A 19,006-nucleotide genomic window follows, 5' to 3' on the forward strand; every position below is an offset into this window, starting at 1 on the left:
TAGGAAAGGTGAGAGTAGAGGGAGATTTAAACACTGTGAGAGATTCTTTGGTTCCAGAAAATCCTAAAATATTTAGTTGTTTTAAAAAAAACCCATTTTAATATGGCTTTCATGAGTAATTTGTACTTTGGTCAAATTAAATGTTCCATTTGCACAGGCTCTCAACCTGCTCTATATTTAAAACACCTAGTTTGGCTATTTTTGAAATGAAATTATTGTGACTCAATTGCACGTATGCACCCCCCCCATATACTCTCCCCATATCTCTTTCATAGAATTGCTGAGTTCAGATTTCTAGTGTCTCAAATTGCCAAGGCTGTGTGTTTAAAAAAGTATAAAACTGCACGTAGTTTTAAAAATATACTAAACCACAAAAAGGGTGTATAATACCACAGTATAGATCTAGGTTTGTTTTCTTACTGTCTTCTAGTTTATTCCCTGGCTGATCAAGCTAAGTCTTAATAACTGTGTTTCACCTAACAGAAAATGATTTGGTTTAAAACCCAGTCACCCTGCACAAATCTTGCCCCAAACCGTAACTAAGTGAAAACAGCCATGCGCTTGGGGGGCGGTTCTTGTTCTGACTTGCACACTTTGTTTACTTGGGCTTGATCCAGGCGACCGAGACCTTTAACTTGAGTCTTTCACAAGAATCATTTACTAAAGTCCAACTGTTCTATATGTGAGCAGGGAAAATACATACTGGGTCCTCACCAGGGAATTATTTTCAAGCAAAAATGTATTTGGATCGAGACATTTAAAAAAAATTGCCATGGAGATTTTCACAGTACCAAATATCTGCTTAAACAAATAAGGCAGCAGAGAGCTGGAGAGCATGGCTACAATGCCATGACTGAGCTCACTGCCAGAAGCTAAGTTCTCTAATAGGAGGAGGCACTTTTCTTTTGTTCAGACCACATTTCCTTAGTGTCTAGAAGAGCGCTGCTATATGGTATGCAGTCAATAAATATTTTTGGACTGAATTAAAGAATGAAATGGCTCACAGAGTATAGATGTTAGTATGAGTCATCAGTTGTACCTGTAGTGTTCTTCCAGGAACTCTGAAAGAAGGCACATAGCCACCCATGGGTGTTCACTGTCCACTTGCCTCCCACACTGGCCTGGGAAGTAACCTCTAGTCTTATGTGTGATGAGACAAAGTCATCACCTATACATCAGACAGGAAGAAATCTTCTGTACTTTCGGCCCCAGCATAGCTGGCATCCCTAGCTCGCATGGTTCAGTTTAAGATTCTGGGTTATGCTTAAGATCTCTGTGTGCGGTGGAGGCTCATGTCTGGGCACCCGGTAGATTAAGTAGGTGGTGAGGAATCACTGAGTCAGATGGGTCAGGTGGGAAAAGGTCCCAGGGTGAGGAAATGGGGAGCAATGTTGCTCACTAGCCACCACTCTTTTATTCACAAAGCACTAAGGGAGAGCAACTTGCTCAAGGAGAGAACTACTTAGTGAGTGTAAGGCAAGTATCAGGTACAGGGCTCAGGGTGATGTGCCCAAATGCCACCCGGAAGGAAAACCGTGGAGAAGGATGGTGCTTTGGCTGATGTCTCACGGCTAAAAGAATAAGTTGAATTTAGAATTTTTTCATTAATGGGATTTATGTTTATCAAAAGCACAGGTGACAGCTGACAGATTCCTACCTCATAGATTGTAGGCAGACAGATCTCCTGAGTCCATGTTCCAGTGGGGCATTCCTCCAATTGCACACATTTGTCATGGCACCAGCCACACTGCACAAAGGGAGGGGCGGAGAGACACTGACTGCAGGACTGGAAATGTTCACAGCCTAAGCCGTTCAGTGGGATCTTGGTGATCTGTGAAGAAAAGTGATGGAAAGAGCTTCCAGAGGGGTTTTTTGTTTGTTCAATGAAAACTAAATACACTAAAGATACATGTAAATAAAATTGCATAGAGTCTACTAGAGATAGCACCTATGTGTGAAAATCATGTAATAACGACTAAGTGATTTAAACAAAAAAACCAAATTCCTTCCTTTCCTCTATTGTTAGTGTATATGTGATAAACATTACCATTACTGTCCAGGGAACACACGGACTGTCATGCAATGTTAGAGATTTTATTTACTAGGGACATTTTGCTCTGTCTGAGATGATTTTAAAATAACAAGAGAGTATAATTTAAGCTGCTGGAAAACACACTTGAACCCCTGGGAAATTCTAAGTAAGTTTACATATCATTTGGCATCAGGATGCACCTCCTTCTCTCAGAGAAGAGGGATTACCAGCTGGTGTCAGATTCCAATGTACATTTCAGGACTTATCTGTCTGCATTAGAGTTCTGCCCTTAGGACCATAATTCTCATTCTGCGCATTTGTTTTTCTCATTGAGAAATATAGGACAAAAGGAGAAGTACACATTATGAAGAGGACCTCCCTTTGGTCCAATCTTCCTGAATAAAGATTTAACTTAGTTTCAGAAGATCTCTGGAATACTCAAGAAATAATCTGAGAGAGGAGAGGTGAATGCAAGACCAAGAGAGAAGTTAAAAAAGACCATATGATACACACTGTAAAAATCCACTCAGGGAAAACCTCCCTGTGGGAACAGGGCTTACTTTCTTCCCAGTGACAACCAGTGTGTAGCCATTTTGGTTTAATGGGTGCTCCACAATTGCTTCTGGAGACACAGGGTGGGAATCCAGGCGAAAATTCACATGAGGGGTTGACGATCCTGATCGAGAAACCACAACCTGAGAGACAAAACACAAATGACCTTAGTCCAACAAGCTCAGTTTACATACAAGTGGAAAATGTGGATGATAATGCTAATAACAGATTAGGAGAGCTTGTGGGTATTTGAACTAAAGGCCCTGTAGTTTATCTCATTCTAAATCAATAGGACATCTCCTAATCTCCTGTCTTGAAGACAGTTCATCTGAACCCCCAAGGCAGACTTTTGCATATGATCTTTTAATGGTGTATAGGGAAGGAGATCTTTCAGTCAATCAGCCAGCACATGCAGACAAGTCCTCACAATTGTACTGGGAACTGGAGGAGCCAAAACTCTCCCCAGAACTGAAGACCTCACTTACACTACAAGGATTTCAAATTATTTTTTAAATTTATTCTCCATTCCTGCCCCACTGGACAGCTTTCCTCGACCTAATGGAACAGATAGTGGACAGGGAGTCTGGAGGACCTGGATCTAGTTCCAGCTTTGCTACTCTTAAGCCATATTTATAGATCTTCTGAGGTCAAAATAAGCCTTCAGTTATTTTAAAATAATGTGCTGTTGTTTTTATAAACCATTGTCCAGTCAGATGTTATTTCTTGGATTATAAAGTTCTGCTTCTTGACCTGGTTTTATAATAAGGTCTGATGGTTTTAACAATGCCTTGGAAATGAGGTTTGATGACTTGCGTCATTCTTGCTTTGAGGTATTTCTAATTTGGGATGTTTCTCAGCTTTATAATTTCCATTTTCTCTAACTACTAGAACCCAGTATTAATGAAGTCCAGGGATAAAATCAGAATGACTGGGGTGCCTGGGTGGCTCAATAGGTTAAGCGTCTGCCTTCGGCTCAGGTCATGATCTCAGGGTCCAGGGATCAAACCCTGCTCAGTGAGGAGCCTGCTTCTCCCTCTCCCTCTGCACTGCCCCCCACCAAAATAAATAAATAAATAAATCTTTTTAAAAAAGTTTTTAAAAAGTCAGAATGACTATCAGAGATGAACACTAAGACTTAGTGTTCACTCAGCACTTTCAAATAAAAGAAAGACTTTTATTCTTAAATAGGCAATCGATTTGTATCAATATGAGGTGCAGGAGGCCGAATGTAGCCCTGGGCTTGAAACTGCCTTTCTGAAATTGTCCAACATCCCAAATACCGCTTTATGTTTCTGTCATGAGTATGAAACCATGGGACAAACATGGGGATCTGAGAGATTATGATTAGTTAAATAACCGTTCCCTCTGCATCAGCTTTTTCATTTGTAAAATGGGAATGAAAATTACAGGTATAATTAAATGCTTAGTACTCTAACAAATTCACACACAACATATAAATATTTTGGGGAACTAGGTGTAAATTTTTTCTTCAGCACAAAGAGTCAAGTTGCTTGAAACAATTTGGGAAGATGCCCAAGTATCTAATTTGCTCCCAGACAGTGCGTTGTTGATAGAGAAACTAACCAAACTCACATACATCCATAAAAGCTAAACATCATGACATTTTGTTCTAACACTTGTTCTATCCCAAACACTCAGCACTTTCAAAACATCTCCATTAAGCAGGGTGGCTATATTTGCACAGAAGTTAAATGATGGATCAAAGGTCATTTGGTCAGGATGAGAAAGGATGGAAACTGTTGTTATGCCTAAATGTAGGGCCAAATAGTTATCTGTGACTTTTGTAGCCAGAGTATAAAGAAGTTCAATTACCAGTCCTACCTCCCTCCTGGGTGCAGGTTACATGCAGCATATCAGGATATCAGACTTTTAACACCTCTATCCCAAATTGTCCAAATTTCAGTTATCCAATTTTTCAATTTTGACTTACTTCTGGTGCTCAGCACTTGTTTTTCCTATCCACCCACCCTCATTTTTTTTTCATATTTCCCTGACTGTTGCCAATCACCTCCAACTACAAAGGCGAAAAAAAAAAAACTCCTCTCACACACAGGTCAAAAACAAAATCAAACCCCAGCCTCTCTTAATAACTGCACTCTGTTCTCTGCCTCATTTTGTGCTTTTCATTTCACTGAAGATTATTCATCCCTCTGAACCTTCCTATGAATATTTGCATTTTGCCTCTCTCTTGTATCTTCCATTCTATTCAGACCTGCTACATAACAATCAACTCTTAGGACCCCCTTTTCTCCTATCTTTTTGCTCTCTTTAATATCATTTCTCATATTTATAATAAGCAATCCCTTCCTAATTACGAGGTCATTATCTTTGACTTTATCAAATATCTGAAGCCCATTCAAATGTTCATTTCCCAGAAAGGATTAACCTTTGTCTCTCTTTTCAGAAAGAAGCTCTTTGCATCTCTGGATCTTGGGTAGATTGATTTAAGTGTATTCCCTGTTCAGACTTTTTGTCTGGAGAGCACCATATATATGGTGACTGAGCCAGTCATTTAAGAGCTTTAAATGTTTTTTCGTTTACTTCTCACAATAATCCTACAAGGTAGGTACTATTATTTTCCATAAAGAAAATATAACAGAGAATTTTAGCTAGAAAGTACAAGAGTCAGGTTTCCAAGGAGCTTTATCTAACGCCAGAATCCGATTTGCTTGACCTCTTCTTAAACACTCAACTGCTACACTCTTGGAGCACCAGAGTAAATACCAATAAAAAGCTTCAACTCTGAGCTCTCAAGAGCCACTCGTGAGTCAAAGCATTAAAACAAATTTCACAATATATTTGCCTTGCCAAATACTCCTTGTTTCAGTAATCTTGGCTGCACAAGTTAAGTGTGCCTAAGGAGAAAGACTCCACATCTCAATAGTTTTTGGTGGCACAGAGGAAATTTTACTAGTAGAGCCAGTGAGGTCTACTTTTGATCATGAGCTAGGATGAGCATGGCTTCAAATAGAAAATGGGATGAACCAGAGAAAACAGGAAGGCTGTAGGGAAAAGTGAGATACCTGGAGTTTTAAGCAGAGGCCCTATCACAGATGCAAATACCTTTGTGCTGATCATTTCTAGTAAGGAAACCTACTTCTATAAAATGCCAAGAATGCTTTTCTATCATTCATTCCTCACTTTATCTTGTTGCTAGAATTCCAAACAATGGAGTAACCACATTAACCCTCAAAATACCCCTGTAGCAATGTTTTTAAAGAAATTAGAAGCTCCTTTTGGTTGTCATGGAGATATTTCTAAGGACAGGACTGAACCTAGCATTTAAATTTAATTCTTAGGATAACTAGTACGAAACAGAAGACTGGCAATTATCTTTGACTGTGTTGACAGCTAATCTTTAATGCTTAGGTCTCAAAACAAGAAACAAAAAACAAAAAACAAAACCCTTTTCTCTAATGCTCCTGAAAATACAAGACTAATATGTTTGGGTGTGAGGGAGTTAGGGAGGAATCCACATGTACTTGATTGTTGTGGCTATGATCTCAATTATCTGGGAGAGGACATGAGGAAGAAATATATGTACAAATAAAATAAAACCTACGTGGCTAGGTTCCAAAATCCATAAACCTAAACAAATTAATTTTGGTTACTCAAAGGCCAGATTCCCTCACTCCACACATAGAGATTTATTTTTTAATTTTTATTTATTTTATAGATTTTATTTATTTATTTATTTGTCAGAAAGAGAGCAAGGGAGAGCGAGAGCACACAAGCAGGAGGAGCAGCAGTCAGAGGGAGAAGTAGGCTCCCCACAAGCAAGGAGCCCGACTCAGGACTCAATCCTACGACCCTGGGATTGTGACCTGAGCTGAAAGCAGATGCTTAACCAACTGAGCCACCCTGGCGTTCCCAAGATTTATTTTTTATTTAACTGTTTTAAAATTTAATTTCCCCTAAGAATTTTGAATACAGGTAAACATGAGATATTTGTATGTGGCTTTTTCTCCTTTTTTTTTTTTTTTTTTTAAGTAAGCTCCGTGCACAGTGTAGAGCCCAACATGGGGCCCGAATTCAAGACCCTGAGACCAAGACCTGAGCCAAAATCAAGGATCAGACACTTAACTGGCTGAGCCACCCAGGTGCCCCACTGTCCATTTTTTAGAAATGCACAATTCAGTGGTTTTTGCTGTAGTCACAGATTTATGCAACAATCACCACAACCATTTTGGAACACTGTCATTATCTCAAACAGAAACTTAACCCCCTTTAGCCACCACGTTCTTCATCTCCTCGTGCCCTCCAGTCCCTTGCAACCACTAATCTACATTCCCTCTCTATGGATTTTCCTATTCCAGACATTTTATATGAATGAAATCTTTTGTGACTGGCTTCTTTCACTTAGCATAACGTTTTCAAGGTTCATCATGTTGGAACACGTATCAGGACTTCATTCCTTTTTACTGCTGAATAATGTTCCATTATATGGACATACCATATATTATTTATCCATTCATCAGTTGACAGACACTTGGGTTATTTCGACTATTATGAATACCGCTATATGAACATTCACGTACAACTTTTTGTGAGAACATATATATTTTCATTTCTCGGGTATACACCTAGGAGTAGAATTGTTGGATCTATGGTAACTCTATATTTAACCTTTTGAGGTACTGCCATACCATTTCCATAGGTGTGCATAATTCTACATTCCCACCAACAATGTGTGAGGGTTTTAATTTCTCCACAACTTCATTGACATTTGTTATTTTCTGTTTTCTTGATTATAGCCAACTCACTGTGGGTGAAGTGGTACTTCATTGTGATTTTCGTTTGTATTTCTTTGCCAAATATTTTCTTAAATTAAGTAAAAGGCAAGCTTACTACTAGAGGTTCACAGTCTTCCATCCATTCCTTCTGCCCAAGACTGAGTACCTGAGTATCACCTATACTTAGCCTCCCAACCAGTGTTGTGAATATGCCCTCATAGTCAGACTGGGCTTTTGTAAAACAAGTCCTAGAAAGCCTGGAGCTGGGGAAGGGATAAAAGATGGAATAAAAGTGGATTTTCACTAGGAGAATCAGTCAGAGTGGGAGTAGACTCCCTGGGCCCTGCTGCTTTTTTGAAACTTACTGTCTTTGGCAGCATATATACTAAAATTGCAGATCAGATAAATTCTCCTTTTGTAAGAACAGAACATATGCAGCTCTATTTCTAGGCAAATACAATCGAGTAGGACCTTTGATATCATCTAGACTGATTTCTAGTTTAAAAATTAAGAAAAATAGAGGATTTCTGTTAAGGGAATTTGTAATGAAAGATGATACAGATTACTGGAGCTTGAAACTCAATGAGAAAAAAATGTGAACTGAAAGAAAAGAAATGTGAGAGAAGGAGATGACACCATTGATAAACAGACGGGGTTATAACTAGATGTGACCTTATGGATCTTGGGAGTGGGTCTGCTTTCCCTATAGTTCCCAATACAGGGTTGGGCACATAGTAAGACCTACAGCCATATCTATTGCCTAAATATTTGAATAGCCTGAAATAAGAAGCTCATTTAAGCCTTAATGAAGGGATAAGGTTTTTAAATGCTTCAGATATTTAGATAACCTGCAAGAGTTTGATCTGCATTTTCAATATATGTCTTTTAATGCCTCTTGCTTCTTGCCTACCACAATAGAATGAATGTTTGTGTCCACCTAAAATTCATATGTTGAAATCTTAACCCCCAATGTGATGGTTTTAGGAGGTGGGGTCTTTGGGAGGCAATTAGGTTATAAGGGTAGAGTCCTCATGAATGAAATTGGTGCCCTTATAAAAGGGACCCCAGAGAGTTCTCTTTCCCTCTTCCTACCATGTGAGAACACAGCAAGAACAGCCATCTGTGAACCAGGAATCAGGTTCTCACCAGAAACCAGATCTGTTGGTATCTTGATCTTGAACTTCCTAGCCTCCTGAACCATGAGAAATAAATGTTGGCTGTTTAAGCCACCCATTCTATGGGAATTTTTTATAGTAGTCTGAACTGGTTCAGACACCTGCTTTAGGTTTACTGTCTTCCTCAGTATGTGAGAGAAATTGGTGTTTCTGTAGAAAGAAATCAGATATGAAGAGTGGAGTTATTTATCTCAATCAAGGTAAACATCTAGTTTTCTGGAATGGGAAAAAAAAAACACAACAAAAAACAAAAAACAACCATGAGAAGAAATAGAAATTGCTGATTGGTGCTGACAGCTCAAGAAATAAAAGTGGTAAGACAAGGTACCAGGTGGCAAAAATTGAATTAAATGAAGCCTTGCTCTGTTCTTTTCTTTGTTCTTTTTGGTAAATGGTCATGAGTGCTTCTATACCAACCTGATACTACAAAGGCCAGGTTTACACAAAAAGCAAAACAATTTTCCTTATTGCTGCAGTACTGATATGCATATGTGTTTTAACTTTTTGAAATGATTGTGAGTCGAAATGAGTCAAAACCAGATTGAGACCTTTGTAAAAAAACATCAAGCATCTAAAATCCAAATAAACTAGTAAATTAAAAAAAAATTAAATAATCAATACTTTCAGATCAATACTCCAAATGCAATAATTATAGAATCTGCCAATTTATACACAGAGTATATCTGTTTTTGAATTTTAAAAGTGATAAAAGTTAAAAAAAAAAAACCCTACTGATACATATACTTCATGTTTTAAAATGCCTCTCTACTCTTTCAAAAAAGCACCCAAACAAGAAATCCCAGGTATTCCCTATTACCAAAAAACAAAACAAACAAAAGCTTAGCATTTTCCCATGGTTTCAAATATTTATGATGTTTTAATTTTCTATGCATATAACAGTGTATAAAATATATGTATTTCAAAAGCATGCATGAATTCGTTTTAGGAAACTATACATGCACTGGGGTTGATTTTTAGTTATAGAGAGAGCTCTGAAATTATTATTTATAATGGTTTCTTTTTCAAACAAAAGAAGTCTCAGAATTCATGAATATATTTTCTTCTATTTTTAAAATATTTTTAAAAAGATTTATTTATTTTAGAGAGAGCGAGAGCGCAAGAATGCATCCATGCGCACGAGCGGGGGGGGGGCAGAGGGAGAGGGAAAGAATCTCAAGCAGACTCCCTGTTGAGTGAGGAACCCAACATGCGGCTCGATTACAGGACCCTGGGATCATGACCTGAGCCCAAATCAAGACTCCGATGCTTAGCTGACTGAGCCACCCAGATGCCTCAGATTTCTTCTAAAGGAATATACCAAATCTACCATACTTTAGGGATATAACTAAATCAATGATGTACACATTAAAAAAAAAGGAAGATGATATTTTTATCTGAGCATTTTATAAAGGAGACCAGTAAATTAGCAATCCCTAAAGAGAAATGTTTAAGTTCAAGCTTCATTTGCCTGGGTCTCTGCCGGATGCTCATAGCATTGATGAGTTGATGATCTGTGTCTACATTCTCTAAAATAGCAGTAATCCCAAAGGTGATGTATGCCACAGGCTTCCAACACAAAGCTCTGACATACCATGATGGTGGCACAGGAACCGAAAGAATTTGAAGACAGGAGGTCAATAGATGAATTGATTCTTCTTACTGGAAGTAAGTAATTATCCTCAGGTTCACTGATTACTAACATACTCCTTTAAGTAATGGTCATAAGTAAAGATCACAACCAAAGGATGTCTTTTTAGGTGATCCCTATGTCCTTAACTTTCTTGCTTATGATCCAACTGGTCCGGTTAAGAGGCACAAGAGAACAGGGGTGATGAGTGGTAACAGCATCAAGGAACTGGGAAGAGAGAAAGGGGGTGGGAGAATAGCAAGGATGATGCCAAAGAACCAAATGACAGCTGTGACAGTGCCCAGGCAGTGGCCACTGTATGCAGACAAGGTAGCTGTCCAAGGAGCGCTTGTGGAGCTGAAATTGAAACAAATCTTGAAAGTGCCTCCCCTCCCCCAACCCACCCGATACACTCACTCTCCCTGGCCTGACAGTCATGCACAAATATTTTAATAGCGATGCCTTGGATCTAGAGATTAAAGGCCTTATACGAGAGCTGTAAAAAAAAAAAAAAAAAAAAAAAAAAAAAAAAATATATATATATATATATATATATATTAAGCAAGCATTGTTTTTGCAAGTTGATTAGACGAGGAGCTCAGAAGGGGAGACGTGGGCAATCCCTGTGATTAGTCCTGTGATCTTCATGAGTAACCGTCTTCCCTCTCCCACGTAGCCCTGCACACAGCACTAATGTTCCCGAGCCTTGTTCATTTCAACATCCCTTCCCCCTCTAAAATTTGTAAGAAGCCCTGTTCTCACTGTTTACTTATACTATGGTGAATAGGACTTATCATATTATTTTACTTCAAAGCATCCCAAGAGGGTAATCACACAAATAAAAACTGGTTTTGAAATCTGTATCTATGTTGAGTTGGCGCTACAGATAAACCCTAATACACATACACATCAGTATATTTAGACGGAGTTGCACCTGTATGAGATAAGTTACACATGTTTAAATGTTAGAAACATGTTAAACATGTCTTCTCTGCCATACGTATAATATTGTTAGCTAAACAATATAATTCTTTCTAACCAAATAACCACTGTGAAATACCTGATTCACTTTACACCCGACAGCTGGGGCTGAAGCTTGTATTCCCAGCCAGAGCTGAACATAAGCACAATAGGAAAGGCAGAAACAGCTGCAAACTCTTGAGAGAAAACATTTGCAAAGCAACTCTGACTTTAGGCTTCAGGGTAGGAAGGAAGTAAAAATCATTTTTCTGTTCCTTTTCATGTATGGCAGCTGTCTTTGGAAAAAAATTATGTCCATTCTATTTTATAACAGAAACTCCACTGTATTATTAAAACATGAGTTGTAGGAACTTAGGCCTGATTTAGCACTTTACAGCAGTCAAAACATTTATAGAACTTGGTAGTACTGCTTGGCTAGCTTAGGCTAGAAGGTCCTTGCTGCACGCCTGACTGACTCCTCCCCCCAACATTATTTGCTGTAAACAAACTGGATTTCAGTGATGTTGATTGTTTGATCCTTCAAGTGCCTTGGGTTTATTTACATAAAATTTAAGGGAATGGAATTCTCTTGGACCAGTGTCAGAGAAATGGATCCTATGTGGGTCTCAATAGCTCTTTGTCTGTATGTCTTTGTCTTTTGCTGTCTTGATATCAGGTACATGTTTTTATCTCCCATACTAAAATTTCAGGGGCTCCTGGGTGGCTCAGTGGCTAAGTGTCTGTCTTCAGCTTGGTCATGACACCAGGGTCCTGGGGTCGAATCCCACATTAGGCTCCCTGTTTAGAGGGCAGTCTGCCCCTCTGTCTCTCCTTCTTCCTCTCCCTCTTCCCCTCCCCCAGCCTGTGCTCTCTCTCACTCTCCCTCTCTCTCTCTCTCTCATAAATAAATAAATTCTTTAAAAAAAAATAAAATTTTCGTTTCCTTCTTTCTTTCTTTCTTCCTTCCTTTCTTTCTTTCTTTCTTTCTTTCTTTCTTTCTTTCTTTCTTTCTTTCTTTCTTTCTTCTTTTTTTTGTTAAAGATTTTATCTATTTATTCGACAGAGATAGAGACAGCCAGTGAGAGAAGGAACACAAGCAGGGGGAGTGGGACAGGAAGCAGGCTCACAGTGGAGGAGCCTGATTTGGGGCTCCATCCCAGAACGCTGGGATCACGCCCTGAGCCGAAGGCAGACGCTTAACGACTGAGCCACCCAGGCGCCCCCCAAATTTTCGTTTCTTAAAGGCAGGTTCTGTGTCACTGCTTCCTTTGCTATACTTACTTGCCTAGTAGAGCAAAGCTAGTAAGTTCCCAATATATATCTGATGAATTAAGAATCGTGTGGTTTGTCAGCACTTCATATAAAATAAGTATCTACTTAGTTATTTTCATCTTTAATGTTTTGGATGCACAGATAATGGGCATAATATAGCTTCTTTTATGAAAATGCTGGGAGACAAGAATAAAACATTTGTCACAGCATTTCTGTTACGATGAGACTGATGCATGACATATCACTTAGGTGGTGGAGTCTGTCACACAGCAGAATCTACTCAAGTTATTAGAGCAATCTATCTAAAAATGGGATTTTATTACAACTTTAGAATCTGGAAATAGGCCAGGAACCTTTTGATGTAAAAGAATGTAAGACCTAAAGTGACTATAGGAAGCTTATTAATATGAAACTGGATGAATGAGGTAATAAACAATTTAGAAAAAAGGAAAGCAAAAGTAAAGATAAAAAGTCAACATAGTGAACACATTAAGAATTCAACAGATGCCAGATTATCTCATGGTCCTTCAAATTTTTTGGAATTCTGTAGAATAATATCAATGTCGATTAAAAACACATTTAAAATAACACTACATATTTTATAAGGATAATAGATTCGACCATATTTCAATTACTTTAGAGTGCTCGTGTGTGTAGGAGGGGACCGGGCACCCAGTTTTCAGATTTTAAGGAGTTAAGACAGAACGAAATGGTTTGAGGTGGGTAAATAAGAACACTGGCCTGGGAGAGAGAGAGGAGTAGGGAGAAAGTGTAAAAATTTGAAGCACTGGGAGAAAGGCTCAAGTGTGGAAGCATTTAGATAACAGGATCTGTACGATTAGTTTTAAGCTAGGAAGGTTTTATTTAGATGTTTTATGACTTTGAAAAAAATCCCACCAAGCCCTACTAGTACAAGAAAAACATGATTTAAAAAACATGGCAATGACCAATATCCAAGCACTATAAAGACAGTGATAATTTTAAAAAATATATTTTATAAATTATGAATACAGATAGAGGATGTACAGATGGGCAAGTCACAGGAAAACTTTATTGTCCTCAATTGGTTTACTAGAAGTAACTGTCTGACTAGGATGTTAATTAGATCAGACGATTATGAAATAAGAATCTCTCTCTTTAGAAGAAATTTCTAGTATTTGTAGAAAGTCAACATATCCCTGGATGCCATGGTCATTTTGCATTAACCAAGAACCTACTGATGAACTCACATTGAAAGCACTACCCAATAACTATTAAAGCAGTCAAAGAGATTCAACGCAAGAGCACTTTAATTTCTGCAAAGTGCTAATTCTTGTATCTAGGGAACACGATAACTGCAAGTCTGAAATGTGAATTTTTATTGTATGGAAATATGTTGCTATCCATTAAAAGCTTTTCTTAATAAAATCTGGATTCTTTCCCCCAGTATTTGAACTTCTTTGTGTCTGACCACATCGTTTTGCAGATTCAGGAGAGCTGGAGTTACAATGGGATCTTGATGATAACGTCCTTTACTAACTCCTGCCAATATTTCTCAATGATGTGAATGTTTCTTCTCATGGAGACACACGGTTCACACAATAGCTCTCCTTTGATCTGTAGCTTCCCTTGAAATAGGAAAACATCGCCTGGAAGTGCTTTAATTGTTTCATTTTATTCCAATCATGTGATAGAAATCATGAATGGAAAACAACAACAACAACAACAACAAACAAAATCCCAAACCGTTCTGGGCAAGAAAATTAAAGCAACCACATTTAAACTGAAAGCTTCAAGAATTTAACAAAAATAGGCCATACACTTCACAAAGAGTGGACCAGGCTTCATTGTTTTGCTTTCAGTCTGTCTCTAGCTTTTACTGTGATTTTCACTTTATAATATTTACAAATACCTTACTGTAAAAACAAAAACAAACTAATAGTACCATACCAGGTAAAACAGACATAGTCAGAAATGCTATGAAATGCTTAGAAAGCATTTACCTGCATGAAACGACCCTCTGACGTCCCAAGATTAGCAATGGTGAGGTCTCCTTTAATGAAGGTAGATATAGATGTTAAGAGGACTTGGTTGAATTGGCCCATGAATAAGTCAACACGCTGCAAAGCTGTGGTAAACTCCGTTCGATATTCGTCACTGCGCACTTCACAGCCTGATGAATTTCTCAAAAGTGTCTGGAATAAAATATGGTCATAGAATTAATGCAAGTCCAGATGCGAACAAGCTGGTAAAAACTTCTTAGTGTGTCTTTTCAGAGCTTGAAGAAGAATGGCAAGGATAACCATACAAATAAACAAAGAGCCCCAGACAGGCAGAAATTACTCTAGTGACCTACGTGGCTCTAGGACTGCTAGGTGCTGCCATGTGTCTATAGATGTTAACTGGGCTAAACCTTACTATCACAGTTTGCACTATGGTTGAATATGTACATACATAAAAATGGAACTCAGTGGTGCTTGTAAAAGAAAAACAAAACTATAAACCTCTCAGCCCTGGGCATAAAGGTAACGTTTCTGGCAGGCAAATCCAGTAAGATGTATTTCAACTGGAATAATAATAAATGTAAGAGTCATACGTAATACATTACATATTTTAAAATGTGTGACTTTGTGCATTTGTGTGCAGTGAGGTGGTAGGGGGTGGTAGCTGATAGATAATTCAGATAGCAGAACACAGACCCCAGACTCAAGTTCCTGCATCAGATCCTCGGTCTCTCATGTTTATTTACCTTACATAGTCCCTTTAATCTCTATGTGTTTGTGAAATTCAGGTTAACCATGTCACAAGTAAAATCGAGAGAATTATAGAAATGTGCCTACCTTGCAGAGCTGTTGTAAAGGTTAAATGAGCTAATTTATAGAAATCTTTTACCATAGAACCCAGCACCTAGAGAATACCACTGAAGTATTTGTCATCATTACGGTGAAAGGCTCAAAAAAATGTAAAAGCTGTGCACCAAATGCCACAGTTACCGACTTATAAAAAAGGCAATTACCACTCAATCTGGTATTTATCTTTTAGGTTCAGCTTCTGATTTTTAAAAATATTGTTCAGTAATATATGTCAATTAAGCACCGTGGATCCCTCCCTTCACCTTGACACCTCAGTGTCCTAGTTTTCCTTCTACTTCTCAGATTGCAACATTTAGTCCTTGTGCAGGACCATCTGTGCCTGGCTGTCAGTGTCAGGGTTTCTTAAGGCTCCATCCGAGGGCTGCTCCTCTTTTCACTCTTTACACTCTCCCTAGGCAACCTCAGTCTCTCCTGTGATGTCTATTACTATTTAGTTGACACACACATTTGTACCTCTACCCTATCCTCTCCTCTGAGCTGACTGTGTATATATCAGATTGCCTGGGAAATACACACTCAGATGTCTCCAAGGCCTCAGGTTCAACATGATCAAAGTAGAAAACACAATCTTCCCCCAGGCCTGAGCTCATGATACAACACACTCCAGTGAATGGCTTTACCATTTCTCCAGATGCACAAGTCATAAATCTAGGTGCTATCCCTGATTCCTCCCCATGTACAGTCCATTACCAATTGTCATCAACTGCACTTCCTAAATATCTCCTGGATCCATCCAGTTTTCTCTGTCTCCACGCTTTGACCCTCATCCACGCCACCCCTTCCCATTCCTGAACTACTATAATGGCTTCCAAATTAGACCTGCCATATCTGATCTCATCCATTCTCTACAGTGCAGACAGATTTTTTTTTTTCCTAAAACACAAATCTCATCATGTCACTCTGTTTAAAACACTTAATGTCTCCCTACTGCTCTCAGGATAAAAGACAAATATTTTTAACATGGCCTGGTGAGCTCTGCATCATCTGTATCCTATTGAACTTCCCAAATTCATCTTCACTGTGCTCTCCTTTGCACTCTGTGCTCCAGGAGCTGGTCTTCTTTTGGTTCTCCAAATATGCCACGTGTCCTCCCATTACAGGGTCTTTGCACATGTTCCTGGAGTGATCCTTCCACCTTCATTCACCTTATTGGCTGCTTTGCCTCCTTCAGATTGTAATATGTCGTCATTTCCTTAGGAGGCCTATTCTGACCTTAATATCTAGGTCAAATGCTTCTATTATTGACTGTTGTAATACATTTTTTCTATGTGTCATAGCACTCATAGCTGCAACTACTATTTGCTTGTGGATTACATGATTGATGTCCCTGCCATCAGAAACCATACTTGTTTACCACGGTATTGTTAGTTATTGAAATATCATACATAGACCATTAATAAATATTAATTGAGTGAATGAACAAGCAAGTGAATCAATTATGGGTGGATGGGGGATGCGTGTGGAGATAAAAACTAATATTACTAAAGATTTTTTTTTTCTTCCAGGAATAGGTGTAGTTAAAAGTTTATAAGAAATAAATAGAGTGTTTGGCTCCTGACTGTACTTATAAGACATCTGGGAATTGGTAAATTTGGGGGAGATAACAGGAAGCAGGAGGATATAATAAGGAACTGTCTTCTAACTTGGAAGAAAAAGAGAAAAAGTTTATTTTTACATATTTTTGTATGTAGTTTCAAGTTAAGGAAAATGATTTGAAGATTAGGAATTGTCTATTATTATCCTACTATATTTATAATAATCAGAAAACTTCCAGAGTATATTTTAGACTAACTTAGTGTTGAACAACAAAGTGAAATAAACTTAGTTATCTTTATGTAAAACAGCCTTACTCCTTAATGTCAAAATTCTGTCACATGGAATACAGAGTTCTTACATCTATTGACTTTTATGGTAAAAAATAATCTACAATGCTGTTTTATATAGCAATAATATTTCCTCATTGTAAGTGGCAATAAATTAACAAGGAGTATCAGAGACGCTAAACCTACTGACTCTTACAAGTAATGAAATGTTCTGGTTCTAGACATTTATTTTGATATATTAATGAGTGCTATTTCACTATTTAATTAGAAGCTTTTCTTCACTGAAGTACTATGGATTGCTCTGAGGAGTAGCAGATAACTGAAACGTACCAGCAATTCAATAGTAACCGATTAATTGGTAATTAAGTTTCCATTGGTGATCAATCATCCATTTTGCAGAGATAGCCACAACCATGGAAGCTGCTTAAAGGAGCAAAGACCAGTTTTAAACCAAAGACCATCTCAAGTGTTCCATTTCAGAGGTGACTGCTCTTCAGGGTGAGCGTTGTGGTTGTTTTGTTCCACCCCCCCTTTTTAAAAAACTTTTTTCTATGTCTAGATGGCATCTTGGGAACTTAAAGCCTCAAATTTGACCTTGCAGAGATATGATGGATTTATTGGAACATAAAAACAATTTGCCACATGTGGAGTAGTCATAGATTGTAAATTAGAAGCAGCTTTCTATCAACAAGAGGTCAGAAATGGTCTCATTCATCTTTTATCATCCTGCCCTGCATTGTGCTTAGCACACAGTAGGCATTTAATAACAGCTTCCTTAAAAATTACTCTATCTACAAGATGCCCAGAGATAAGCCCATCTGCCTACCCAGCTTGCTTCCTTGTCTGCTTTGCTAAACCAGGCCAGCAGGAAAATGGAGGTGAGATGGAGCCTGCAAACCTGAAAGAACTCCTATATCTTTTTTAATTGGAGGGAAAGTAACACAACCTGAACTGCAGCCAGTATGTGCCTTCTCGTGTAGGGCGTAAATGTAGAACTCCGTACCGACTCAATAAATACTTACGTATGTTCATGTATATTTACATTTTTAGACTTCTCCCTTAGGAAATGGTAAGGTCTCTAAATGGTACCTCCTCAAGGTATTTCTTCTCCCCCAAACAAATTCCGAAGTATAAAATCATTGCACAATGCTGGAATAGGATCTACAGAACTCCTTGATCTTGAAAAATTGTGCAATTTTGAGCTAAAAAACAAACGTCATGTCAGGTTCAACTGACGTTCAAATTTTATAAGCCAAGGAATCCCAAACTTACTCTTTCTCATTTTCTCCGTAGCTGAGATCTGGAGGAGAGGGTGGGGGCAATAGCTTCTAGGAGAAAGTACCATTCCAGGATTCACTGCAGGAGAGGGGACTACTCCTTGTCTCTTTCTGCTGAGAATCTTGATAAACTCAGTGATTGGGGTCAGGGTGGCAGGAACTAGCTTACAGAGCCCCATGTTGTCTTTGAGCTTGAATAGTGGAATTTTAATCATCAGGGAGCCTTGGTTTGAGTTCTTGGCATTGCAAAGGTAAAGCACTGTGTAAATATGACTAAATCTCAGTCTGATTCACTATGTCCCTTAAAGATAATGAGCAAATGTGTTTGCTGCTCATTGGTGCAGGGAAGATGGGGTGGCTTCTCACCACTTTACATACAGTCCTTGGGTGTGGTATTTGGAGTGGGGTTGGGTCCAGAAGGAAGAGCAACTACAGACCTGCTGCCAGGGGTCTCCTTGCACTCAAGCTTCCCTCAAAGCCAGGAGGGCTTGTGCTTTGAGGTAAAACTGAGCATAGCTGGTGGAAGGCAGTTCTCTGGTAAAATACCTGCTTTGGGGCACCAAGGAAGGGTCTGCAAAGGTTTCACCCCAGCACTAGCTGGGGAGTCAGACTAACACTCTCTTTTTGGTAACAAAGGGAGGTACCTGCATCTATACTGCACCAGGCACAGAGTTGGGCATTT

At 38.6% G+C, this 19,006-nt stretch overlaps 1 protein-coding gene across 2 annotated transcripts in view; it reads right to left on the bottom strand.

The window, feature by feature from the left end:
• MET (MET proto-oncogene, receptor tyrosine kinase) overlaps positions 1–19,006 on the bottom strand; it is a 110,823-nt gene that overhangs the window by 41,124 nt on the left and 50,693 nt on the right. For both annotated transcript variants that reach the window (XM_045792794.2, XM_045792793.2), the window contains 3 exons: positions 14,355–14,546; positions 2,593–2,727; positions 1,658–1,831 (listed from right to left, as the gene is read on the bottom strand). In XM_045792794.2, the coding sequence (XP_045648750.1) occupies positions 1,658–1,831; positions 2,593–2,727; positions 14,355–14,546 (501 nt within the window). The remainder of the gene's footprint in view (positions 1–1,657; positions 1,832–2,592; positions 2,728–14,354; positions 14,547–19,006) is intronic.

Source organism: Ursus americanus, chromosome 3 (assembly GCF_024610735.1).
Source record: "Ursus americanus isolate L20-20 chromosome 3, mUrsAme1.1.p, whole genome shotgun sequence".
Lineage (NCBI taxonomy): Eukaryota > Metazoa > Chordata > Mammalia > Carnivora > Ursidae > Ursus > Ursus americanus.